The sequence below is a fragment of the Phyllostomus hastatus genome, unplaced genomic scaffold (assembly GCF_019186645.2).
Source record: "Phyllostomus hastatus isolate PE091 unplaced genomic scaffold, TTU_PhHast_1.1 phas_scaffold_21, whole genome shotgun sequence".
Taxonomy (NCBI): Eukaryota; Metazoa; Chordata; class Mammalia; order Chiroptera; family Phyllostomidae; genus Phyllostomus; species Phyllostomus hastatus.
The window spans coordinates 23,739,079-23,766,453 of record NW_025334017.1 but is presented as its reverse complement, the minus strand read 5'-3'; the positions used below and the strand labels follow the sequence as shown (position 1 = coordinate 23,766,453).

Here is a 27,375-nt window from a genome sequence, read left to right as displayed (position 1 = left end):
GTATCAACACTCCCCACAGAGCGGCTCATTTATCACAGCTGATGGGCCCACACCGACAGACCAATTCACCTGAAGTCTGTAGTTACATCAGGGTCCACTCTCGATGCCATACACTCTGTGGGTTACATGTGTCCACCATTATAGTATCGCACAGAATAATCTCACTGCCCTGAAAGTCCTCCTTGCTTTGCCCATTCGTCCATCCCTCTCTCCCCCACAATTCTTAGCCACACTCTTCTTGTTGTTGTTTCCACAGCTTTGCTTTTTTCAGAATGTCATGTAATTGGAATCATATAGGATGTAGCTTTTTGCTTTGGCTTCTTTGACTTAATGCTATGCATTAAAGATTCCTCTGTGTATTTTCATGACTGGCCAGCTCATTTTTTCAGTGCTGAATAATATTTCATTGTTTGGATGTACTGCCATTTCTTTATCCATTCACCCACTGAAGGACAGCTTCATTGCTTCCATGTTTCGGCAGTTGTAAATAAAACTGCTGTACTCATTTGTGCGCAGGTTTCTGTGTGGAGATAAGTTTTGAACACCTTTAGAAAAATACCAAGGAGTATGATTGCTGTATTGTACGAGAAGAACATATTTAGCTTTGTAAGAAACCATTGAACTGTTATTCCAAAGTGGCTGTACTACTTGGCATTGCCACCAGCAGTGAATGAGAGTTCTTACTGCTTCGCATCCTGGCCAGCATTTGGGGTCAGCGTTCCGGATTCTGGCCATTCTAATAGGTGTGTAGTGGTACCTCATTGTTTTAATTTACATTGTCCTGATGCCTGTAGGATGTGAAGCATCTTTCCGCATGCTTATTTGCCACCTGCATATCTTCTCTGGAGAGGTGCTTATTAAGCTCCTCTCCAAAGCCTCGTTGGCTTATTTTTTAATCAGAAAGAACCAACTTTTATGAGACCCAATTTCCTCACCTGCAAAACGAGAGCCTGGATGCTGCCACTGTCTTTAATCACAGGGCTGTGGAGAGGCTTGAGGTGGGATAAGACATGTGAAAGCCTTTCGGAAAGGATAAGGCTCTAATTACATAGGAAGTATTATTTATGTGGTCGTCCCTCTGACTGTCCCTTCAGCACGATTTCTATTCTTTGCTGTGTTGCTTCTAATATGTCAATTAAGTTCTAAGATGACCAAATCAGAAAATTAAAACCAAAAGAGAAAGATTTCATGACCAGAGAGATTGGCACCCAGCAAGCTCTGGATCCTGTAAGCTCTCCGTGGCTTCTGTGATTACTCGCATGGCTCCCTCCCCAGGGGCTGCAGAGAAGCAGGCTCATCCCCATCCAGGCAAGGGGAGGGGGTGCTGTTGCTTGGAGAATGAACCAGACAGGGAGCAAGATGAGCAGCAGTTCCGCTCCCTGGTATGCCCGTGGCGGATGCCCTACCGCCTGCTAATGGGTGACATAGCTTTAAAAGCATACACGTGTGTGGTATCTGTTCCCTAGGTGTCTGTGAAAGCAGTGATAATTGAGAAAAATGCCACACCAAATCCACATTTTAATATTTTAGATTTACTTGATATTAGCTACACCAGTAGTTGTTCACCAGACTGGCTGCATAAGACTCCCTGGGGGCTACTCATATACAATTTTGTTCACTTAAAAATATTTATTTTGTCTCTAACAGGTACTAACCTGCACTGTAGACATGGGGATATAGCAACAAACAAAATAAAGTTTTGGCTCATGTGGGGGTTACACTGAGTGTGGGGAGGTACGTGACAAACAAACACATAAACATAATATGTCAGATGGTCACAAGTGCTATGAAGAAAAATAAGGCAGAGTGACAGTCACAGAGGTGATGGGCTGGGGATGTTATTTTAGACAGGGGCTCAGAGAAGTCCTGTTGGTAAGGTGACATGTGACCAGAGCCCTTAAGGACGTCAGAGAAGAAGGCGTGTGGACATCTGGGCAAAGAGCCATTATGCAGAAGGAATAGCAGGTGCAAAGGTTCTGAGGTAGGGGCATTTTTTTTTCTTCTTTAAGAAATAGCAGAAAGGCCAGCAACTGAAGATGAAAAGGTTGGGGTGGAGGGAGACTTAGGAGGTAAGAGCTGGAAGCTGGGTACAGATTAGGAAGGACCTTTTGGCCATTGAAAATAGTTAGGGTCTTACACTGAGTAGGATAGAAAGGCATTGAAAGTTTTGAGCAGATGAATGACGAGATTTGACTTTTTTTTTCTTGCAAAAAGCTTTATTGTTTCCATTTGGTGCAACATATGGGCAGGGAGCTCCAGGGTGGTTAAAAGGATGCCCAGTGGTTTCAGGGAGAGTTACTCCCTGGCAAAAGCCAGACACCAGGGGAATGCAGAAGGGTCCCTCAAAGGCCTCTGGACTCCAAAGGCTCCTTCCTAGTCGTGCTCGAGGGTGAGCCTTTCGGAAGAGACACTTGCCCAGCCCAGCCTGGGGGCCATGGCCTGCGGAGGTTAGTCAGCCAGTTGCCCACCTTCTTGATGAGTTTCACTTCCTCATCCAGGAAGTGGCTCACAGGAAGTCGCAGAGATGAGGGTCTGCACAGTAGAGCCCAGGACCTGGTCCAGGTTCTTCTCCTGAGTTTCACCCCACTCATCTTGGGTGACTTCAGCTTGCCCTGGAAGAGAATGTGGCCACTGCACTGGTTCTGCATCTTTAAGAGACACTCAGTGCCCTCCCACTTCTCAGCCAACTTGGGGAAGAAGTGGCCCACGCCCTTCAGGGCCACCGCTTCCTGGTGGAAGGAGAAGCCCAGGGAGAGGTAGGTGTGGGGGGCCCCACACATGCAGGGTGACCAGGTGGTGGACGGCAGGCTCCACCTCGGTGGGAAAATTCTGACGAGCGTAAGAGCTCACGGTTGCTTGGCAATGAGGAGTTAAGGTCAAAAAACGCGTTGGCTGGTCTCGGAGGCTGAGGATGGCAGAGGTGGTTCCGAAAGTGGTGTCTGAAAAAGAGGCTGGGGGGTGGTTGGAGGCAAGAAGAAGGGGCGTCCGTGGGTCTGCTCCGTGCAAGCCCTGTTGAAGCAAGAGACAGATTCGGGGGATGGCCAAGGGCACTGCCTGACTTTGGTTTTTAAAGGATCACTCTCAGCTGTCCTGCGGAAAAGCATAGATTATAAGAGAAGGGACAAGAGTAACAGCGGGAGACCAGTACATACCTGCTGTGTCTCTGGTGGGAGATGATGGTAGTCTGGACTTGGGGGCTAGAGGTGGAGAGGGTATAAATATTGCTCTATTGCCTCTCCCACTCCTCCATTTTTAATTTAGAAGATTTAGGATAGGAGCTAGTGATAGGGGACTCAAGACTTGGAAAATTTTAGCTGAAGGTAAAAAGCTGTAAATCTAGCAAGTAATGTGTATGTTGAGCTTTTGTTTCAGAAACTACAGATAAGGCCCATCCTGGCTCCTGGGAAAAGCAGCCGACCTCCTGGGGCATTGGCTAGAGATTACCGCCTGGGGACATGTTGGAGGCATCCGGGCCTTTTGTGTGACCCCCACCCCCACCCTTGGGAACAGGAATACTGCAGCTTTGCTCACCTAATCCTCCCTGAATTTCAAAGCCCTCACTGCACCTTGTTTGTCCTCCCCCACCCCCTTATAAAAGATCTGGCAGGGAAAGAGAGGGGAAGATGGTTTTTTAGTGTGTGAATCCTCCGTCTTCTCGGATTGCTGGCCATCTGAATAAAGCGCCCATAAAAGATTCAATCGCTGTCATTGCTTATTGGATTTGGTAGTGACAGGAAGCCTGAACGCCGGTGTCTTTTCCGGTTACACTAGGAATCTATATTTTTTTAAAAGTTCTGTAGGTGAATCTGCCCTGGCTGGTGTGGCTTAGTGGATTGACTGTTGCTGGCCTGGAAACCAAAGGGTCACAGGTTCGATCCCCAGTCAGGGCACAGGCCTGGGGCGTGGACCAGGTCCCCAGTAGGGGGTGTGTGAGAGGCAACCACACATTAATGTTCCTTCTCTCTCCCTCCCTCCCCCTCTCTCTAAAAATAAATAAATACAATCTAAAATAAAAACGTTCTATAGGTGAATCTGAGGCATGGCCAGGTTTCAAAACCAGTGACTGGGGGTAGAAATCATACCCTCCTTTCCTCTGAGTCTTCCCCTTGGACCTCCCTCCGCTGCTTCTGTTCTTTGCTCCTCCTCTAGCTCAGGGCTTCTGTCTCAGGCCTCTTCCACGGAGATCTGCTGTGCCTGGTGTTTCTTATCTGTCCTCCCCCGTTGTTTTCTGCTGTCCCCAGCCTGCCAGCGCTCAGGCAGCTGCCCACTCATGCCCTGGAGGCTAAGTCCACATTGCACCTTGATCTACCTCCCCCACCGTCCCCTGTGCCCTTTCCTTTTATCTTGTCACTTCCCTGCCAGAATCTTCCCCAGTGCTGCTCTGCCTCCTGGGTAAAGTCAGGTCCACCGGCCCTGCAGCCTGGTTCCAATCCATCAGCCCACCTGTGGGAACATCCCATCGCGCCTGCCCAAAGTCATCCTCAGGGGCCTGCATGATCTGTGTGCGTTGCTTTAGAAACGAGGTAGAAGTTTCCATTTCTGCCTCTTTCTGCATACAATTTCATCAACAGCTGGGATGATAGCTCTCTTTCCTGCCTTACCAAATCCTGCAAAGGCAGTGCACACATTATTGTTAAAAGCATATTTTTAAAGGTATTTGAATGGTTAGTACATGCACATGGTTCAAAGTTCAAGAACTTGAAAAGGATATACATTTAAAAGTGACTTTCCTGACACCTCCAGTGGGCAGCCCACAGGTCTGCATCCCAGAGATGCGGCTCTGCCAGTGCCTGTAAGCCCTTTCATGAGGATTCTGTCATGCACGGGGGTGTGTGTGTTTGCATCTCACACTTAAACATAACTTTCACAGACACATACATTTGTGAAAATATTCTTTTCTTTCTTTTACTAATGGTAGTCATATTCCATTGTTCTGCCTTCATTTTTCTCACTTAAAATATTCATATTGTTCCATACCAGTACACACAGAAATGACTTTTCTGTTTCTGAAACCAACTTTTTATTTATTTCTTTTGCATCATCAAATGATCTCATATTTGGGGGTAGTATTTTTTTGTGGCAAAATACACATAACATAAAATTTACCATTTAAACCATTTTCAGTGCCATTAAGTCCATTCATGGTTTTGTGCAACCACCACCATCACCCAATTCCAGACTTTTTCGTCATCTCAAACTAACCCTCCATATCCATCCAACACTGACTCCTCATCCCCCTCCCCGCAGGCCCTGACAACCACCATTTTATTCTGTGTCTCAAGAATTTAACTCCTCTGGGTCCCTCATGTAACTGCAATCATGTAGTATTTGTCCTGATGTGGCTGGCTTATTTCACGTAACATATTTCAAGGTTGGTTCATCTATGCTGTAGTATGTATGATTATCCCCACTTTTTAAGGGCTGAATGACACTCCAGTGTGTCTATACTACATTTTGTTTATTCATTCTTCTGGCCATGGATGCTGGTTGCTTCCATTTTTTTGGCTACTGTGAATAATGCTGCTATGAACATAGGTGTACAAGTATTGGTTTGAGTTCTTGCTTCAAATCTTCTGGCTATATATTCAGGAATGGAAGTGCTGGATCATGTGCAATCTTATGTTTCATTTTTGAGGAGCCTCCATACTGTTTTCCAGAGTGCCTTCCTCTTCCACATGGCTGCCTTATATTCTATCGTATCGATACACTAACATTTTTTTTAAACCAACCCTATGTTGATGGATATTAAGAATGTTTCCAGGCTCTTGCTATAAAAATATTGTAGTAAAATTTCTTGGAATTTTTTTTTATAGTTTAATGTATTTTAACAGCAAACTCACAGGAACAGCACAGAAGGCAGACCACATTAAAAACATGCTTGTAGGCAGGACAACTCAGTTAGATAACTATAGTGCATGAATGGAGTCTACAGAATGATAAAAATGCTACAAACTCCATTTCGTAGCCATCAGTAAGAAATTTACTTGTTTTTTAAAAATCCAAATGCTGGCACTGTCGGGAAACATTTAACAGGTTTATAAGTGTTACAAAGTTGAACTGCTGAAACTTGTTCACTGAAACACTTCGACTTGCATTTATGCGGAATGTCCCTGCATTTATATTTTAACATTCACAGGCAAATGAAAATGGAAAAACTGCCAATACCTGGTTTCTGTCCCCTATTTTCTGCTTGCAATATTATGCTTATATACATTTTGACCCCATGGGAAAAAATATTTAACATTCAGAACTAACAATAACAGGAAGAAGAGCTTTTTTTTTTTTCTTCAAATATTTTTTTAAATATTTTATTTATTTATTTATTTTTAGAGAGGGAAGGGAGGGAGATAGAGAGAGAGAGAGAGAGAGAGGAACATCAATGTGCGGTTGCTGGGGGTTATGGCCTGCAACCCAGGCATGTACCCTGGCTGGGAATTGAACCTGGGACACTTTGGTTCCCAGCCCGCGCTCAATCCACTGAGCTACGCCAGCCAGAGGGAAGAAGAGCTTTTTTAAAAAGAATGAAATGTTTCCCATCATACTGAATTCTTAAACACATTCTCCATGTGTGTGGCGTGCTAGCTGGATGTCTTTTGGCATAATTGTTACATGTCTGGCATGGACCGCATACCGGTTGCTGTCTTCAAAAAGGCCAACCAGATAGGCCTCACTTGCTGCCTGCAAAGCACCCATAGCTATGCTCTGGACGCGCAGATCTGTTTGAAGCCCTGAGCAATTTCTCGCACCAGGCACTGGAAGGGAAGTTTGAGAGTCAGAGGTTCAGTGGACTTCTGAAAACGTCTAATTTCACGAAGTTCCACGGTGCCAGGCCTGTCACAGTGAAATTTCTTCATATGTCCAGTAGTGGGCACACTCTCGTGAGCAGCTTTGCTTTGTAAGAGTCTTGGTACAGAGACCTCTTGACTGACTCCCCTTCTCCTTGAGGCGACGCCGGTTTTAGAGAGTGAGGGCACAGCAGTGGCTGCAAACAATGAATTCCTTGGAAATTTTTGTTTGTCTACACAGAGTGGTATATCTGGGAGAGAAATTCTTAATACAATCGTTATCTCAGAAAATGTTTTTCAAAAATAAATTTTATTTTCGGAACCGTTTTAGGTTCACAGCAACATTGAATGATAGTGTAGAGGTTTCTCATATACCTCCTGTCTCCACACATGCTCAGCCTCCCCCACCATCTGCATCCCCCACAAGAGGGGAACACTGGTCACAACTGATGACCCTGCATCGACACATCATAGTCACCCAAATTCACAGTTGGCGTTTGGCTTCTCTCTCGGTGTTGGTTTGGACAAACGTGTAATGACAAGTATGTACCACTATAGTATCATACAAAGTCTTTTCATTGCCTCCCAACTTCTCTGGGCTCTGCCTACTCACCCCTCCCTCCCACCAGCCCCTGGCAACACTGATCTTTTCACTGTTTCCATAGTTTGTTTTTTCCAGAATGTCGTATAGTTAACATCATGCAGTATGTAGCTTTTTTCGATGGGTTTCTTTCACTTAGTAATGCATTTGAGTCTCCTTCGTGTGTTTTCATAGCTTGATAACTCATTTATTTTTAGAGCTGATAATGTTCCATTGTTTGGACATAGCACAGTTTATTTATCCACCCAGTTATGGAAGAACATCTTGGTTAGTTCCAAGTTTGGGCAGTGATGAGTAAAGCTGCCGTGCACATTCAATGGCAGGTTTTTGGATGGACATAAGTTTTCGACTCCTTTGGTTAAATACCAAGTGTGATAACAGTATGTTTATTTTTGTAAAAAAAAAAAAAGCGGAACTGTCAGCAATGTATGAGAGTTCTTATGGACTAGAAAGGCTGAAGGGTCTAGTCTCCTAAGGTGCAAGCTGTTTGTATTGATGTGAGTTATTTTGCTGTTTGTGTAGGTGCTAGGTCACATTTTATTGTCTTTGGGAAGTGCCTGGGTGATCACTGAGAATCCTCCACTCTTGGTGGTCAGAGCTCTTGTCTTTCCACCATGTGAACTCTTGGGAATTTTATTTACAACTTTCCAGTTTTGGGTTTTTTTGTGTTTTTTGCCCCACCTTGTGAAATTTCATTGTATACCTGCGTAACCCAGCACTCATCGAAGACTCAAGCAGACTCATGGAAATATTTTTCATCTTGTCTACTTAGCTCCCTCTGGTCCAGATGTTTGGTCCACAGTTTTCAGCTGCCTTGATCTCCCCAAACTCTGTTTGGTCACAGAAACTCTGTCTCTGTTTCTTTCAGCCAGGCCACCAGGCTCTGTTTGACTCCCCCTGTCTGTACCTGTGACCACAGAATTGCCTCTAGGCGCAAAGCTGGGTTACGTAGAGCCCAGTTGTTTCTGTTCTCTCACGGATCACTGTCCTGCGCCCCTGTCATCCAATGTCTGAAACGGTAGTTTCGTATACTTCCTTCCGTTTTCTGACCAGGGAAGGGCAAGGCCTGTCCTTATACCATCATGATTGGCTGCAGCTTTTTGCTTTGGCATTTGAACGGCAGCCCCTTTTATTTATTTATTTTTATTGGTTGCTCTAGGGATTACACTGTGCATCTTAATTTATCACTATCTTTTCAGACTTTATACTGAATTACTTCAAGAAAGAGGTAGAAACTTGGTAATAGTGTAATTGCATTCCTTCATCCTCCTTGTCATCTTTATCAGGTATATTACATCTACATGCATTTTTGAGATATAAATCACATACCATAATACTCACCCTTTAAAAATATGTCATTCAGGGGTGTTTTGATATTGTGTTTTAGAAGTCGTGCACCTACCATACTCTACTTCCATAGCATTTTTGTCACTTTAAATGGAAAGCCTGTGCTCGTCAGGACTCGCTCTCCATTCCCCTCTCCCCCAGCCCCTGGCAGCACCTCTCCGCTCTTCTGTCTTCACGGATTTGCCCGTTCTGGACATGTCATGTATGTGGAATAATATAACAGCTATATGCATTTTAAACCGAATAATATTGTGTTATAATTTTTACTTTAAGTAGTCAAATGGCTTTTCCGTAAATTAAGAGAAGAAAAAATACATCATTTTCATAGTCACTTTTGGAGTCACTACTCCATAGTCACCACTTTTGGAGTCCTCACTCTTCCCCGTAGATCTGAGTTACCATATGGTGTGATTTCCTTGTATTCTGAGGAGCTTGTTTAGCATTTCTTGTAACTTCCTCTTCCTTGGTTAAGATCTTGTGCCAAACAGGCACCAAGGAAGCTTCTGTCATGCACCAGTTCCATTACTTGATAAATTGAGATTTTCAAGGAATTTATCCATTTTATGTAAGTTATCCAACTTGCTGGTATCATTATTGATATTATTTCCTAATACATGTTTTTAAAATTATATTTTATTGATTATGCTATTACAGTTCTGATTTCCCCCCCTTTGCTCCCCTCCAGCCAGCGACCCGCACCCCCTCAGACAATTCCCCACTCTTGTTCATGTCCATGGGTCATGTGTGTAAATTCTTTGGCTACTCCCTTCCTATACTGTATTTTACATCCCCATGGCTATTCTGTAATTACCTCTTTGTACTTTTTTTTTGAAAGATTTTTTTATTTATCTTTTGAGAGAGGGGAAGGGAGGGAGAAAGAAAGGGAGAGAAACATCAATGTGTGGTTGCCTCTTGCGCCCCACACTGGGGACCTGGCCCATAACCCAGTCATGTGTTCCAAATGGAAATTGAACCAGCGACCCCCTTGTTCCCAGGCCGGCACTCAATCCACTGAGCCACACCAGCCGGGGCCTATTTGTATTTCTTAATTCCCTCACCTCTCACCCACTCTTCCACAGCCCCCCTCCCATCTCTTTCTACTTTAACCTTTGGCACCTTACTTATGATGTGTCTTGGGGTGGACCTCTTTTTGTCCATTTTGTTTGGGACTCTTTGTGCTTCCTGGACTTGCATATCTATTTCCTTCACTGAATTAGGGAAGTTTTCCTCCATTATTTTTTAAATAGATTTCCAATTTCTTGCCTTCCTCTTCTCCTTCTGGCCCCCTATGAAGTGAACGTTGGTTGGGTCGCTTAAGTTGTCCCACAGGCTGCTTTCACTATCCCCATTTTTGGAATTCTCTTTTCTTCACTTTGTTCTAATTGGTTGGTTTTTACTTCCTTGTGTTCCAAATTATTGCTTTGATTCTCAGCTTCATCCACTCTACTGTTGTTTCCATTGTTCTTTATTTCAATAAGTGTATCCTTTGTTTCTGACTGGATCTGTTTTACGCTGTTGAGGTTCTTACTAATTTCCTTGAGCATCCTTATAACCAGTGTTTTGAACTTTCATCTGATAGATTGTGTATTTCCATTTCATTTAGCTCTTTTTCTGGAGTTTTGATCTGTTCATTTGGGTAGTATTCCTTTGTCTCCTTGTTTTGGCAGCCTTTCTGTGTTTGTTTCTATGTATTAGATAGAGCTGCTTTGACTCCATGTCTTGGCAGTGTGGCCTAATGTAGTAGGTGACTTGCAGGGTCTATTGGCACAGCTTCCCCATATCACCCAAGCTGGGTACTCAAGGTGCACCCTTCATGTGGGCTGAGTACACCCTCCTCTTGTAGTTGAGCCTTGGTTGCTGTTGGCAGATCAATGGGAGGGATTTACCCAGGGCAATCAGCTTCAAGGACTTGTTGTGACCACTCACCCCCAACCACCACCGTCTGTGGAGGATCAGCTGGGCAGGGGCAGCGGGGAGGTGCTCCGATGTGGTCTGTAGCTGTCCACTGGGTGCACAGGCTCTGGGGTTTTCCAGGTGGTGCAGGCCAGGATCAGCCCCCACCTGTGTTTTGCCCAGGACCACCCTGCCTGAATTATAAAACAATCTGAGATGGCACTACTTGTGCTGGGCTTAGAGATTTCCAGGGGAAGCCAAGCTGTGAAGCTGCTGGTTCTGGGTCTGGGGCTCACTAAGGCCAGCTGCTGCATGTTTGAGAGGAGCCAGGACCAGCCATTCATATGGAAAAGCAGCTTGTGTGGGCCTGTAAATTGGGTAAGGTGGAGTCTCTGGGGATCTCCAAGGTGGGTCAAACAGTGTTAGCCAGCTTGATGGAGTCTCAGATATGGCACCAGTCTGCCAGCTCTGTGGGGGAAGGATCCAGAAAAGGGACAATGGCTTCTGCTCACTTGGATGCCAGATACCTCAGCCTCACCCTGCACACTACTGGTGCCCCTCAAGCTGCCACCCCAGTGCTAGAGCCCAGAGGGAGTGAGTCTGAGTTGTTGAGTCTGTGTGTGGGTTCTTTAAGAGGAACTACTTGGGGCTCCAGAAATTTCTTCTACCAACTAAATCCCTGCTGGGTTTTGCAGCCAGGAGTTGTGGGGACGTATCTTCCTGGCACTGGAACCCTGGGCTGGGGGGGCCTGGTGTGAGGCTGGGACTCCTCAATCCCGAAACATCCCTCCCAAATTTTTGTCCACCACATGTAGGTGAGAGACCAGCCTGTCACATGTCTGAACCCTTCCTACTAATCTGGATGGATGTGGTGTCTTTAATTCTGTAGTTAGACTTCCATTCAACTCAATTTCTGTTGGTTCTGAGCAATGGTCCTTCTACATTTTCATTGTAATTTTGTCATGGTTGTGCAAAGAGGCGAGCCATGCCTGCCTGTGCCACCCTCATATGCTTTTAATGTTATGTTTTCTGTAGAGAAATCCCCTCTTTTGATCCTGATACTGGCAATTTGTGTTCTCTCCGTTTTTCTTTTGATTAGGTTTGCTAGAGGTTTATTAGTTATAATCTCTTCAAAGAACAAATTTTTGGTTTTGTTAATTTCCTGTATTGTCTGTTTTTCTGTTTCATGGATTTCTCTTGTACCTTTATTATGTTCATTTTCCTACTTATTTTAGGTTGAATTTGCCTTTTCCTATCCTTTAGGTTTCAAGGTATGTCATTGATTTTAACCCTTCTTATTCTTTCATATAAACATTTAAGATTATAACTTTTCCTTTCATTATGGCTGTAGTTGCCACCCACACTTTTTTTTTACCTTTACCCAAGGACATTTTTTCATTTTGTGGGGAGAGAGAGAGACAGACAGACGTTGATTGGTTGCCTTCTCATACGTGCCCAACCAGGGTCCAACCCACGACCTTTTGGCTTATGGGATGATGCTACGATGCTCCAACCAGCTGAACCGCACTGGCCAGGGCCCCATTTTTATATGTTGTATTTTTAGTATCATCCTATTTAAAATAAGTTTTAATATTTCTTGTGACTTTTTCCACGGGTTAGCTGTTGCGCGTGGGTCACCGGCCAGCAGTGACCACAGAACGCTGTGGATGGCTCGACGATAAACACACGAGAAAAAACAACACATGCACAGAGACAGACTAGTTTCTGTGGGGAAGTAGGGACAGAATGGCCACCCCCCCTAGTGGGGAGCGCGCTGATTTACCGTCCATACCTGCTTTTATTAGGCTCATTTTGCATAATAATTCAGGTAAAGTACAGTACTCATTCGGGGGAAGTAAGGAACCATAGAAAACAAAGAACTCTGCCGGTCTATTGAGTTGGGGTCAAAGAGCTGTAAGGCTGAGGAACAAAATAACTTCCTCCTAAGACCCTTCTCATTCAACTGAGAGCATTCTAAACAAAGAAGGTTTCACAGTAATTTACATGTTCTTTCTTAGGCCTGATCACCCCGGGAAATCCGCACTTCTCAGTACCGAGCTGTACCACCCTGTCATTGTTTCAGGCTTAGGTGGAGCAAGGGAACTAAGGCAACCAAGAGATAAGGAGATTTTCTCCCAGACGCTGAGAACTCAGGCTATGTCAAAGCCGAGGAGCGAGGGTCCATCACTCCCCTTTTGCTGCAGCCCCCCAAGTCCTTCTTTTGGGGGGCCTCCCAAAAGTGATCGTGCCTGGCTTAGGTCGTTCCCCCGTGGGGAATCTTACCCATCTTTGGCTAACCGACCAAGCTTTTGGGGGTTCAATCATGAATAAAGCAGCAGAAGCAGCATTCCTGCCAGGAAGACAAGCTTTTATCTCCTTGCTGGCTTACGGTTCCAAGGGCGTTCCCTTAGCCTTAGCTTGGCGGGGGTTTCAGCCTCTGATACCAGTCAGGGCAGTTCCCAACAGTTATTTACAAGTATATTGTTTCATTTCAAAAAATGTGGGGCTTTTCTAGCTATCAGTGAGATCTCTCCATTCAAGCATTCCCATTGGATGTGCTGTCAGCCTACAATGTTCAGTCTATGAATGGCCGTGTAGACCTTGTGTTGCATGGGTGCAGTCCAGCTGACTCCTAAGAGGGTACTCAATTGTCTCCCAACTCCCTAATTTTCATACCCTTATGTAATCCTCTCCCCTTGAGTGAGGGCTGGACCTAGTGACTGCTTTTAGCCAATCAAGTGCAGTGGAAATATTGGCATGTCCTTTCTGTGATATGTCTTGACTTCTGTCTCATAAGGAACCGAGGTTAACCTCAGGCCAAAGTCAGGCCATCCAGCCGACTGATGAGGCCCTCGGTCCAACAGTGTTCAAGGGACTGAATCTTGCCTACAAGCAGGTAATTCAATTTGGAAGAGGATCCTCCTCAGTTAAGCCTCCACGTGGAAGCCCCGCCACTGGCTAACTGCGGCCTTGTGAGGGAGAGGGCCCATGCATGGATTTCCGAGCCACAGAAACTGCAAGATGATAAATGTGTGTTGATTTAAGCTGCCAAGTATGGGGGCTCAGCAGCAACAGATAGCAAACACATCAACCCTTGGCCAAAAAGGTGCAATAAATCCGTCCGCACGCTCTGGTGCCTCTCCTCTGTGCAGCTCCCTCTTCTCAGGTCGTCTGCTGCGGAAATTCTCAGGTCCAGGACCGAGTTACAAACTTACTCGTATCCCCCACAGAGCCTAGCTGAACACCACGTTTCTAAGGTGCATTTCTATAGTATTTATTTATTTAGTATCTTTAAGCAGGTTTTCCAACTTGAACGGCCCCTCCTGCAGCCTTGATGGTGGGGGGCGGGTGGCACATCTCAATGAGAAGTAGTGAGAGTATTCAAGTTCCCCAAGTTGAAGGACCAGGCCTTCATGGATTCCCCCCCCGCCCCCCCCCCCCCACCGTCCTTTCCCCCTCCCCTGCCCAGAGCTCATCTGCATGCAGTCATTCTTTTTACTTCCAGGCCCTCATTGGATGCCATCCTGCGGGTGTGAAATCTGCTTTCCCCACAGCCACCGGTTGGGACGACCCAACCTGGCCGTGCAGGGAAATAGGCTCCCTGTGGGGTAAACCTGAAGTCAGAGGAAGTGGGAGATGGGACTGAGCCGGGCAGATACATCCCATCCCCTTTCTTCCCTCTGTGGACTGTTCCGAGGTACAGCTCTTCCGTGCAGCCCCTCTAGAAACGGCCTGCAGCCCGGAGTGAGCCTGCGGAATGGCTGGCTGCACTCTCTGTGGCTCGTTGGAAAGGACCACCCAGCGCAATCATGACTCTCACCTGGCTGCTTTTTTTTTACCTCTTTGTCTTGCTTCTACTTTCCTTCACCCTCCCCTCCTCCTGGACTTGCTCCTCTCAAAGAAACCATCCATCCCTTAATTCTGGCCTCAGGTTTGTCTCTCTAGAGAACCCGGGCACTCACAGTTTAGCTTTTAGAGTCTCAGCAAACAATTCCTGAGTATAGTTTAGCAGAGCAGATAGAACTGTGACTGCCCTTTGGTAATTCACAATCTCCCATATTATCTTGCTTCATGTTCTGTCATGTTTTGAGCATCTTTCTCCAGTTTCTCAAACCATATCCTAATGGCAGTGAGTGTTACAACTGGCAGATTGAGGAAAGAATCAATTGGAAAGAAGCGTGACTGAATATGGATTTGGTAGTTTACCCCTACCGTTTCCTTTAGACTAGCTGGAGGGAGCTACAATGCATTTTTTTTTTAAATGAGCAATGCAAAAACTCACTGCTAAGGGCCAGGAGAAGATCTTGCCTGCATCCCACCTCCCTGTTCTGCCACGGCTCACTTCTCTGCAGTTCCGTGAGAATGTCCTGGGGGCTGTTCGCAGAGCCTCCCGCAGACAGACAGGCACGGCCCCTTCCTTCTCTAGTCAGTTCTGGTTTTCAGCAGCACACCAGGACGAAGTAAGAACGCAGACACGTTATGGGTTTTTTCCCCTTAAACAAATGGGAACTTAGAAGCATCAATAAAATAATTACACGTGCGTGCCTGTGTCTCTCCTTCCACAACACTGCGTGCTGTCGGATGACACTGTTTCTTCCTCAGCCTCTAACGTCATGTAAATTAAGTGCAACTTTTGTCCTTTTGGCCTCACAGATGGGTAAGTGGAGCCAGACCCAAAAAGCTGTAAATAAAAGCAGACCCTAGACACTAAGAAGAAGTGAGTCTCTTCTGATGCTGCTCATGATTTCAGAACAGGAAAGTGCTGACTCTTTCCTTAGCATGGGGTTGAAGAGAGTGTGTCTGAGAGGGCAGCCGTGCCTAGTGCTGCCACAACTTCCATTTGCTGGCATTCACCGTGCCTCCCTCGTGGTTTAATGGGGCTCCCCTGCATCAGGAGGTGCCCTCGTGGTTGTTCTGGCAATCAAGTGACTCTGTGGTGGCTGTTAAAAGGCCCCAAGTCCCTCATGCAGGAAACATTATCAGACACCAAAGTGAGACCCCTAATTTAGTTTGGGGTGGGTTTGGGTTGAGGAAAAACTAAGAGGACATCTTCCCAGAGTTTGACAGCATTGAGCTAACTCTTGAAGGCTAAGTGGGAGCTGGCCATACAAATCAGAGGGATGAGGGAGTTCTAGGAATCAAAAAAGATGCTCAAGAGTAAGTTTTGTCTTTAGTAATGACATGTGACACATAATCGTTCTTTGGAATATGGAGCTTTATGCCTCAGAGACACTCTCTTTGGATGGCAACAGAGATGTGCAGATAACAGGAATAAAATATAAGACACTATGTATTACTTCAGGTAAATAAATAAGATAAAACTGCATTACTCTCTTTTCTCATGTTATTGTCTTCTAGATAATTTTCTACTCAATTAGCCCCCTCTCAATCTCCAAACATGTTTGCGTCATCCCTATTCAGAGAGAAATCCTCTTACATCGGGCAGCAGTTGAGACTGAACAGGAAACTCGGCCCTAATGGACTGAACTGAACAGGGAATTCATGGAGGTTGTTGAAGATCTAGGGTTAGTCCAGCCATGGGAGCCAGCCAGATGTGGTGGCTCAGACGATGTCAGCAGGACCTGGTTTCTCTCCGCCTCATAGCTCTGACTTCTGCTGCACTGGCTCCACTGTCTGTGAGGCTCCCTCCTTATCGGGGCGAGATGATGGCAGAACTCAGGACTGCTTCTAAGTCCTAACCCTCCTCCCCTCCAAAAAAGAGCGCCTGCTTTCCTGACAGTTCCAGTGAAAATTCCAGAACTGTGTCTACATGCCTTAGATTTTAGAGGGGTTGGATAACTTCCTCATCCGTGCCAATTCTTGAGGGTTATTTTTTTTTTTCCAAAAATGATTCCAAGGAGAATGCTAGTGATATGCATTGAAGCCTGGATCATGTGGAGTGTATGGGATGAATGTATAGAAAGTGCAATTTCCCTGTAACAATTTGAGAATCGTTACCAGAAGAAGTGGGGAGATAGATAGTGAGTGGCCAAAATGATGTCTGCTGTATTGCCTATGTTGCTTTCTCATCAAGCTAGTGGCTTATCTTACTAGTTGTGTGACTTTTAACAAGTTTCTTAATCTTTCTAAACTTTGCTTTCCCTGTCTATAAAATGGGGACAATAATACTTCACAGGGCTGCTGTGAGGAGACAATGAAGTAATGTACATGTCCTCGCAAACCCCTTAGCCCGGAGGGAACTCGTGGCCAAGGTTAGTTCCTTTGTTTTTCCAACCCCTTTATCCTCTTCACTTTGCAGCTAACATCCTCCAAATTTTACTCTACATTACCTTCATTCATTTCTCATCTCTCGTTTAATTCTTGACTCAACACGTTCCAACTTCTGCCCTAACTGCTCCACTGGAAAGTCCCCGAACAAATGAGCTCTTCTCGGGCCTCACCTCAGTTGATGTCTCTGCAGCATGGGAAACTCCTGACCGCCTCTTCCTCTTCAAACCTCTCTCCTCCGCAGCGTCCATTGAAGTTTCCTCTGCCAGTTCTAAGCTACCTCTATGGCTGGGCTGTTTCAGCATCAGTAGGTAGCTCCCTCCTTCTTTCAACTTACCCTTTCAAATTCCAGCCCTGTTCACATATTTTCACTCCCTGTGTTCCCTCCGGAGACTCTTCTGAATTTGAAATGCCATCTCAGACTTCTTTTCTAGAGCTGCTGATATGAATAATTGTCTGTTCATTTATTTGATGTTCCTTGGATTGCTGGGTGCTCACCATGTGTCAGACACTGCGCCAGGTCCTGAGGACACACTGGTCTGCAGGGTAAATTCAGCCCTAATGTGGCCCCCTCTTTCCAGGTATCAGGGGTGGCCTGTGGACCGTCTATGTAATATAATAGGTTTATGTTTGACATTTTAAGAAGTAATCAAACTTTTCTAAAGAGATCATTTTATATTCCTACTAGCAATGAATGAGAGTTCCAGTTGCTTTATATCCTTGTTAACATTTTGTATGTTCTACCTTTTCAGTCAGCTATTTTAGTGAGTATGGAGTTGTATCTTATTATGTGTGGTTTTGGTGTGTGTTTCTCTAATAACTAATGATATTGAGTATCTTATCATATACTCATTTACCATGTATTTTCTTTGGTAAATAATTTTTTGTCTAAATTTTTATTGGCGTTTTTTCATGTTGAAATATAATAGTTCTTTATTTGTTCAGGATACAAGCCCTTAGATATATGTTTTACAGGTATTTCCCCTGTGGTACTTCCTGTACATACACACACATATTGTTTCTTAAGACTTTACTTTTTTAGAGAAGTTTTATGTTTGCAACAAAATTGAGAGGGAGGTGCAGTTTTCCCATGCACCCCCTGCCCCGCACATACATACCTTCTCCCTTATCAACATCCCTCACCAGAGTGGTAGGTTTCTAACCAAGGGTGAACCTGCACTGACACATCAGAATCACTCCAAGTCCATGCTTTACCTTCAAGTTCACTCTTGGCGTTGTACATTCTATGGGTTTATACAAAAGTATTGTATGATGAAGTATGGCCATCATGTATGTAGAAAGAAAACATAGTTTCAAATTTTCTTATCATAAAGGTAACCTTATTTAAATCACAAAACCTAAAAATATTTCCTTTCTTTCTCTGTTTCCTTCCTTCTTTTTCAGCTTTGTGAAATCACTGAGTTTGTCCTGTCATACTCAGAACTTCAACATTCCTGCTTTCTGTCTCCTGCAACATCAAAACGAAATGCCCCCCCTTTCTCGTGGCACACTTGCTCACCTTCGGTCTGGATTAAAGACCCTCCGGAACGTTCCCAGAAGCCTGTTCTTCTCCGACCAAGGCACGCCCTACACTGCCATGTCACGTCTGTTTACATGCTTCTTTCCTCTATTAACCAGTTTCCTGAGGAGGGGAAGCAGCTTGTGCATCTTTGTAACTCCTCATGCTGGCACAGAAGAGGTTTCCCAATAACCGCCCAGGGTTGAAGTGTGTTACTATTAATAGTGAAAAATGAGTCTTTTCCTAACTGTAAGAAAAACAAATGTTAATGGACAAAGTTTTCTCAATTGCGTAATTTTCTCCCATAGTATTCTCTTCAAACTTTGGGATGCTTTGCCATTTGTCTTCTGTGAAACTTTGCAGATTAAACAAAGTTGTTATTGTTAAATGTATTAGGTGGTGAAAATTATTGATTTTAGAAAATAATTTTTTTCTTTTCCCCATTCTCCCCCTCTCCCTCCCCACTGATAATCTTCCATGTCATCTCCATTTCTGTGATTCTATTCCTGTTCTAGTTGTTTGCTTAGTTTTGTTTTTGTTTTTTAGGTTCAGCTGTTGATAATTGTGAGTTTGTTGTCATTTTGCTGTTCATATTTTTGATCATCTTCTATTTCCTAGATAAGTCCCTTTAACATTTCATATAATAAGGACTTGGTGATTTTTAACTCCTTTAACTTGACCTTATCTGGGAAGCACTTTATCTGCCCTTCCATTCTAAATGAAAGCTTTGCTGGATAGAGTAATCTTGGATGGAGGTCCCTGCCTTTCATGACTTGGAATACTTCTTTCTAGCCCCTTCTTGCCTGCAAGGTCTCTTTTGAGAAATCAGCTGAATAGTCTGGTGGGAAGTCCTTTGTAGGTAACTGTCTCCTTTTCTCTTGCTGCTTTTAAGATTCTCTCCTTATCTTTAATCCTGGGTAACTTAATTATGATGTATCTTGGTGTGTTACTGCTTAGGTCCAATTTCTTTGGGACTCTCTGGGCTTCCTGGACTTCCTAGAAGTCTATTTCCTTTGCCAGAATGGGGACGTTTTCCTTCATTATTTGTTCAGATAAGTTTTAAGTTTCTTGCTCTTCCTCTCCTCCTTTGGCCACCCCTGTGATTCAGAAGTTGGAGTGTTTAAAGTTGTCCCAGAGCTTTCTCAGCCTCTCCTCATTTTTTGAATTCTTGTTTCTTCATTCTATTCCGGTTGGATGCTTATTTCTTCATTTTGTTTCAAATCCTTGGTTTGAGTCCCCATTTCCTTCCCTTCACTTTTGGTTCCCTGTATATTTTCCTTTATTTCACTTTGGGTAGCCATTTCTTCCATCATTTTCCAACCAAGCTCAATCATTTCTGTGAGCATCCTGATTACCAGTGTTTTGAACTCTGCATCAGATAGGTTGGGTATCTCCTTGTCACTTAGTTCTTTTTCTGGAGTTTTGATCTGTTCTTTCATTTGGGCCATATATCTTTGTCTCAGTGCACCAGTTATGTTGTAAGGGGTGGAGCCTTAGGTATTTACCAGGGCAGGGCAACCCTCTTTGCTGTGTTGTGGCTCTGTGTGTGGGGTAGGTGTCAGAGAAGGAACAATGTTACTTGCTGGCTGTGCTCTAGGCCTACTTTCTGTCACTTCCCTCACTTCCCACATGCAGACTGTGGACTTTCAGATGCTGATTTGCAGGTGGGTGGGTTTGTGTATGGTCTGGGACCCTGTGAGCCTCTCCCATGGACTCTTCTGTAATCCTGAGGGTTTCTCCCACTGCCACAACTTCCGCAGATTTTTACATCCAGAGGTTTTGAGTCTTTAGTTTCCCACACTGAAACCCTGGGTTCTGCAGTCTGTCTCACTTCATAACAGTTCTTCCCAGCCTATTGGCCCACGAATGTGGGACCAACTGGTCTACCAGCCACCTCTTTGCCTGTGCATCCTCTCCTCCTTGGCTGCGCATCTCCTCCCCTCCTACCAGTCTGGATGAATGTTTCTTTAACTCCTTGGTTGTCAGACTTCCATGAAGTTTGAATACCTGGCAGTTCTGGTTGTTTTTTGTTTTTAAATTTGTTGCTGTCTTTCTTTTGGTTGTGCGAGGAAGTGAAGCATTTCTACCTGTGTCTCCATCTTGGCCAGAACTCCTGGGCTACTTTCTCCAAATCCTTGGCATATCAGTACATGAGTAGATCCACTAGAAAATCCTTATTAATAGGAACATTTAGAAAGTAACTTATCATTCAGCTGCCACTGTCAAAAAGTGTTTGGTCTACTTCTTCATGTACATACTTCAGAGACGAAGTAGTAATGTGTTGGCAGCAGTGGATAATCCATTTCAGTAGAAATCTCCCCCGATCCCAGTGATGTTGTGCTTTTCGTGGTGTATGTCAGTTTATCCTTAGCTAGCGGGCATGGGCTATAATTAAACGAAGATGTATTGTTAGATACACATGTAGGAGGAAACAACGTGATCTAGATACAGGGTGTGAAATGTGATCATTGCTGATTGGAGATGAAAGAGGAGATGTTTAAAAGCAGTAAGACCCTTTTATAGAGCTTGTAAGGTGAAGAGGGAAAAATGTACCTGAGGAGAAATTAAAAGGTCCTAATAAGATGACAGGCTCAAATTATCTGAAAGGGAGTCCACAAGTTTTGAGGCTCCATCACCAATGGAAAGACTCCTCTCTTAGGCAAGATGAAGACATGATTGGCCTTAGGTGGCTCTGGGGATCTGAGGCACAGTGGGTGCAGTTAGAATTCAGTAGGAAAACATTTATTCCTTCTTCAAGGATCTAGGGATTAAGAGAGAGTAAAGCAAGTACCATATTTTTTTTTACTATAAGACGCACCCCCCACCCCCAATTTGGGAGGAATAATGGTTGTTAATGCTGCTACTGAGTTCTGTTTACATTTACATTGGTGAAATACTATGTTATTAAATATTTCACCACATCTTTTGCTTCAAAAATGTTTTTTTCAGCCCTGGCTGGAGTAGCTCAGTGGATTGAGCACGGGCTGCGAACCAAAGTGTCACAGGTTTGATTCCCAGTCAGGGTACATGCCTGGGTTGCAGGCCATGACCCCCAGCAATCGCACATTGATGTTTCTCTCTCTCTCTCTCTCTCTCTCTCTATCTATCTCCCTCACTTCCCTCTCTAAAAATAAATAAATAAAAATTAAAAAAATGTTTTTTCCTATTTTCCTCCTCTAAAGCCCAGGTGCATCTTATTGTCTGAAAAATATGGAATATACCTCCATTAGGCATTTCCCCTGCATTGTAACACAGGCTTATATATGAGTCTCCTCCATTAGACCTTAAGATTAGTGAGGGCATGTACTAACTTTAGTTACTGTGTAGAGAGAATCTAAAACTGTGTCTGGCACATAGAGAACACTGAGTAAATATTGGTTGAATAAAAGATTTTGTCTCATAGACCTTAAGATCTTGCCATCAGGGAGCAAAGAGATCTTATAGACTGGTAGTCTCCAAATCTCTCTGGATATTGGAATCACCTGTGGGGTGTACAGTGGGGTACTTTTAAAGAATACTGATTTAAAAATGCATAGGAGATACACCCTTTACTCCCTCCAGCGGAGACAACCTGAAGATATCTTCCTAGTCCCTGAGATTGGGAATAAGGCAAGGATGTCAGCTCTTGTCACTTTGATTCAGCATAGAACTGGAAGTTATATCTAATGCAATAAGACAAGAAAAAATAAAAGGCTAAGAAGAAATATAACTCTCAGCCCTGGCTGGTGTAGCTCAGTGGATTGAGTGTGGGCTGCAAACCAAAGTGTCGCAGGTTCGATTCCCAGCCAGGGTACATGCCTGGGTTGCAGGCCACGGCCCCCAGCAACCGCACATTGATGTTTCTCTGTCTTTCTCTTTCTCCCTCCCTTCCCTCTCTAAAAATAAATAAATAAAATATTAAAAAAAGAAATATAACTTTCTCCCTATTCACCAATGTCATGATTGTCTTCATAAAAAAATCCTGAGAAATCAATGAAAAACTTCCTAGAACTAGATGAGTCTATCGAGACTACATGATACAAGATGAATATACAAAAGTCAATCATATTTCTATGTACAAGTCATAAACAATTGGAGTTTGAGATTTACATTACATGTTTAATAGCACAAAGGAATTGTAATACATAGTTATAAAAGTAGCAAAAATGTGTTAAGATGGAGGTGTAGGTAAACACACATCACCTCCCCACACAATTACAGAAAAAATTACAACTAGACTACAAAACAAACGTTACTCAGGATCATCAGAAAATCAAACTATACAGAAGTCTGACAACCAAGGATTTAAAGAAGCCACATTCATCCAGACGTGTAAGAAGGGCAAAGATGCAAAGACACACAGAGAGATGCAGGAGAGGTGGGTAAACATCAGGAGGGATACCTCTAGTGTGAGAGATCCCAGCCCCAGACCAGACCACCCAGCCCGGGTTCCGGCACCAGGAAGATAAGTCCCCAGAACTTCTGGCTGTAAAAACCAATGGGGGTTGGGGTGGAAGGAAGAGGCATCTCTGGAGACCCTACTTAAAGGGCCTACAACGTATTTAGGACTTATGCAGACCCACTCCCTTTGGGATTCAGCACTAGGGAAACAGCGGGAAGGGCATCAGTGGCATACGGAAGAAATTGAAGTGATTGGCATCAGGGTGAGTGCCAGGAGACAGCTCCCTCCCAGGTAAAACTCCAGCTGCCAGACAGTGTCATTGTCGCCTCTCTGAGCCCTGCCCCCCACAGAACTACAGATTAGTGACCCCAGTTGCCCTGCCCTGTCAATTACCTAAGGCTCCACTCCATACAACTTACAGGTGTGCTTTTCTACAATAGGCCATACTTCTAAGACAAGGAGTCAAAGCAGGTCTACCTAATACACAGTAACAACAAACAAAGATCTAAATGAGATGGAGATAAGCAATCTATCAGATGCAGAGTTCAAAACACTGGTTATCAGGATGCTCAAGGAACTTAGTGAGGGCCTTAACAGCATAAAAAAGATCCAATCAGAAAGGAAGGATACACTAGTTAAAATAAAGAACAATTTACAGGGAAACAGCAGTAGAGTGGATACAGCCAAGAATCAAATCAACAATTTGGAACATAAGGAAGCAAAAAACAACCCATCAGATCAACAAGAAGAAAAAAGAATTATAAAAACAAAGATAGGCTAAGGAGTCTCTGAGACATCTTCAAACATACCAACATCTGAATCATAGGGATACCAGGAGGAGAAGAGGAAGAGCAAGAAATTGAAAACTTTTTTGAAAAAATAATGAAAGAAAACTTCCGTAGTTTGGTGAAGGAAATAGACATATGGGTCCAGGAAGCATAAAGAGTCCCAAACAAGATGGACACAAAGAGGACCACACCAAGACATATTATATTTAAAATGCCAAAGGTTAAAGATACAGAGAGAATCTTAATAGCAGCAAGAGAAAAGCAATTAGTTACCTACAAAGGAATTCCCATCACACTGTCAGCTGATTTCTCAAAATAAATTTTGTAGGCTAGGTGGGACTGGCAAGAAATATTCAAAGTGATGACAAGCAAGACCTGCAATCTAGATTACTCTATCCAGCAAAGCTATCATTTAGAATGGAAGGGCAGATCAAATGCTTCTCAAACAAGGCAAAACCAAAGCAGTTCATCATCACCAAGCCATTAATATATGGTGTGTTAAAGGTAATTATATAAGAAAAAGAAGATTAAAACTATGAACATTAAAATGGCAATAAATTCACAACTATCAACAATTGAATCTTAAAAACCAAACTAAGATAACAAGCAGAATATAAATAGAATCATAGATATGGAGATCATTTGGAGGATTATCAGTTGGGAGGGGGAAAGGGGAGAATGGGGAAAAAGGTGCAGGGATTAAGAAATACTAATTGGTAGGTACAAAATAGAGGGAATGTTAAGAACAGTATAGGAAATGGAGTAGCCAAAGAACTTATATGTATAACCCATGCACATGAACTCAGGTGGGGGGAATGCTGCAGGGAATGTGGGTACTGGGGGCAAATGGGGTAAAATTGGGACAACTGTAATACCATAATCAATAAAATATATTTTAAAATGTGTGGGGTCTTTATGTTCAAAACTACAAAACACTTATAAGAGAAATCAGAGAAGACTTAAATAGAGAAATTTATCATATTTTAAGGATTATAAAAATGAACATTGTTAAGCTCCTAATTATCCTCAAATTGGTCTATAGATTTGATGTATTTACAATCACAATTTCAATAGAGATTATGTATATATTGACAAGATATTCAAAAGCATATGTGGAAAGGCAAAGGAACTAGAACAGCCAAGACAAGAAGAACAAGAAGAACAGAGTTGGAGAACTTGTACTGCTTGATCTCAAGACTCATAAAAAACCTGCAGTGATCAGGACAGGGCAGTACTGGCGAAAGGGCAGGCATGTAGATCACTGGAACGGAACAGTGAGTCTAGAAATAAGTCCACATGCATTGGGCCAACTGATCGCAAGATAAGTAGATGGAGAAAAAATAGTCTTTTCAGCAAATGGTGTTGGAATAATTGGATATCCATAAGCAAAAAAGATGAACCTTGACCTCTACCTGGTCCCTTATGCAAAAATGAACTAAAAATGGATACTAGGCCTAAATAAAAATGCAAAACTATAAACGTTTAAGAGAAAACCCTTGTGACGTGGGATTAGGTAAAGAGATATAACACCATCAGGATGACATATAATGAATTTATGAATTAGATTTCATCAAAATTAAAACTTTTGCTTTGTGAAGGACTGTTGGTAACAAAATGAAAAGACACAGCACATATTGGGAGAAAAAATAGTTACAAGACACATAACTGATGAAGGATTTGGGTACAGCTTACATAAACGATAAACTCATTAATGCACGAGCAAATGAACCAGGGAAGAAATAGAAAACATTTTGAAAGACATTTCAATGGAATCAAATAGGTGGCATATAAATACATGAAAAGATGCCCAACATCATTAGTTATTAGGGAAATGAAAATTAAAGCCATTACCCACTCTTTAAAGTGCCTAAAATAAAACAAAACAACAAAACTCTAGCAATATCAAGTTCTGAAATAGAACTAGAACAATTGGAATGTTCCCATGTTGCTGTTGGGAATGCAATTCAAAGCAATTTGGCAGTTTCTCTTTTTATTTATTTTTATATTTTATATAAAATATGATTGATATGTAACATTATATTAGTTTCAAATGTACAACAGAATGGCAGTTCCTTATACAGGTAAACACACACCGTGGGATCCAGCAATCCCAGTCCCACGCAGTCCCAAGTGAAATGATAAGTCCATTCACACAAAGTCCTGTAGGCCAATGTTGACAGTAGTTCTATTCATAATTGCCCCAAACAGGAAATAAGCTAAATTCCCTTCAACTGGTGAATGGATCAGCAACCTGTGATACATTCATATGGTATAAAGGGAATAAACCAATGATGTGCCCAACAACACAGATGAATCACCCGTGCATGATGCTAAGAGGAAGGAGACCTACTTAAAAGCCTACACACTGTGTGACTCCATTGATATGACATTCTTGAACGGACAAAACTACAGAGCTGAAGGCTGCACCAGTGGTTGCCTGGGTGACGGTTAAGGGAGGGCTTGGCTCCATGGGCAGCAGCATTTTGGGGCGATGGCGCTTCTTCGGGTCTCGATGGCTGTGATGGCTGCACAATTCTGCATTTATCCAAGTTTGCAGAGCTGTTCCTTTACAAAGTGAGTTTTACTTACTGTACATAAATTTATGAAGAGCACTCCATGACCTTGTGTTGTTCTTAGGATAAATTCCAACTAGAATGGATTTTGTGTTCTTTACTCTGACTCGCACAGTACCTCATGGCCTGGGCCTGCCATTCTCTGGCCGCATTTCGCTCTCCCCTTCCCCCTGTACTGATGACAAGACACCAACTTTCTAGTAACATCTAGCAATGGTTTGTGCTGTCGTTGTGGTGATGGAGCCAGTTTGCTGCTCCTTGTGTCACACTACCTCAGACTGAGGAGCTCTCTGGGACTGCTGCTCCCTGTCTTTTGGGTGGCTTTCGGATACAGCCCAATGGCACCTCACCTCCCAGCGTACGCCCTTTGTCGGACACCTGGGGCCTTCCCCAGTGCTTCCCAGACACCTACTTGGTGACCACTCACATGCAACCCTGGAGTGACGGTGATTAACGCTGGCCAGTGGGAACAAGGAGCCTGCAAATTAACTTCTTCTCTTCCCACCGCACCAGTGCTCTTTCCCCTCACCTCCAACAGGTGTTTGGAGCTTCGGAAGCCTTACACTGCTTCTCTGAACACCAGAATTCATCCCCTTTCTCTTGGATCCTCCTTCAACTGATGTCTCCATAATGCCTCATATAAACCCACGGTGCTTCCTGCAACTCTAACGACAAGGAGCTGTGTGACACCCTTCCTTACAGCTCTCCACCTCTGTTCCCGACTCACTGCTCTCTCCTCTCAGTTCTTCTTCCCTGGGGGGTTTCACTGTCCTATGAAGTCGTAGCACCCAACCTTTGGCTAGGGCTCTACTTTCCAGGGAGTTTCGCCACCAGCTACAGCTCCACTGAGCTCCAGCTCCAACTACATTAGATTTCTTCGTGTTTTTGGAGTAAGCTGTGCAATTTCCCCTCCAAACTAGACCCTCTGCACAATGTTTCCTCTGCCTGGCTGCTTCCCTAAGTTGTCCCAGCATGTTGCCCTACGTGAATTTTTGATACAGTTCTTATTTGTTATATATTTCGCTCCCCCTCCCACCCCACCTGCCCTCTGTGTCTCTGTCATTGAACTGGAAACCTCACCACATCACCAGAGCATGGATCTTGTCTGTCTTCTTTGGGGCTGTGTCCTGAGAACCTAGAACAGCTCAAGCACATAGGAAGCCCTCAGGAAACATTTGTGGAGTGGATGAACAAATACATGCTGTTGTTGGCCTAACTAGTCCAAAATTTATACATTCAGTTACTTCCTAGACAAAAACT

The 27,375-nt window shown here is 43.7% G+C and overlaps 1 protein-coding gene across 1 annotated transcript; it reads right to left on the bottom strand.

The window, feature by feature from the left end:
- Nucleotides 1–2,342: 2,342 nt before the first annotated feature.
- LOC123833274 (ferritin light chain 2-like) lies at nucleotides 2,343–2,780 on the bottom strand. The gene has a single exon (XM_045861396.1). It carries the CDS (start codon nucleotides 2,778–2,780, stop codon nucleotides 2,343–2,345), a length of 438 nt encoding a protein of 145 aa, XP_045717352.1.
- Between the last annotated feature and the right edge of the window lie 24,595 nt (nucleotides 2,781–27,375).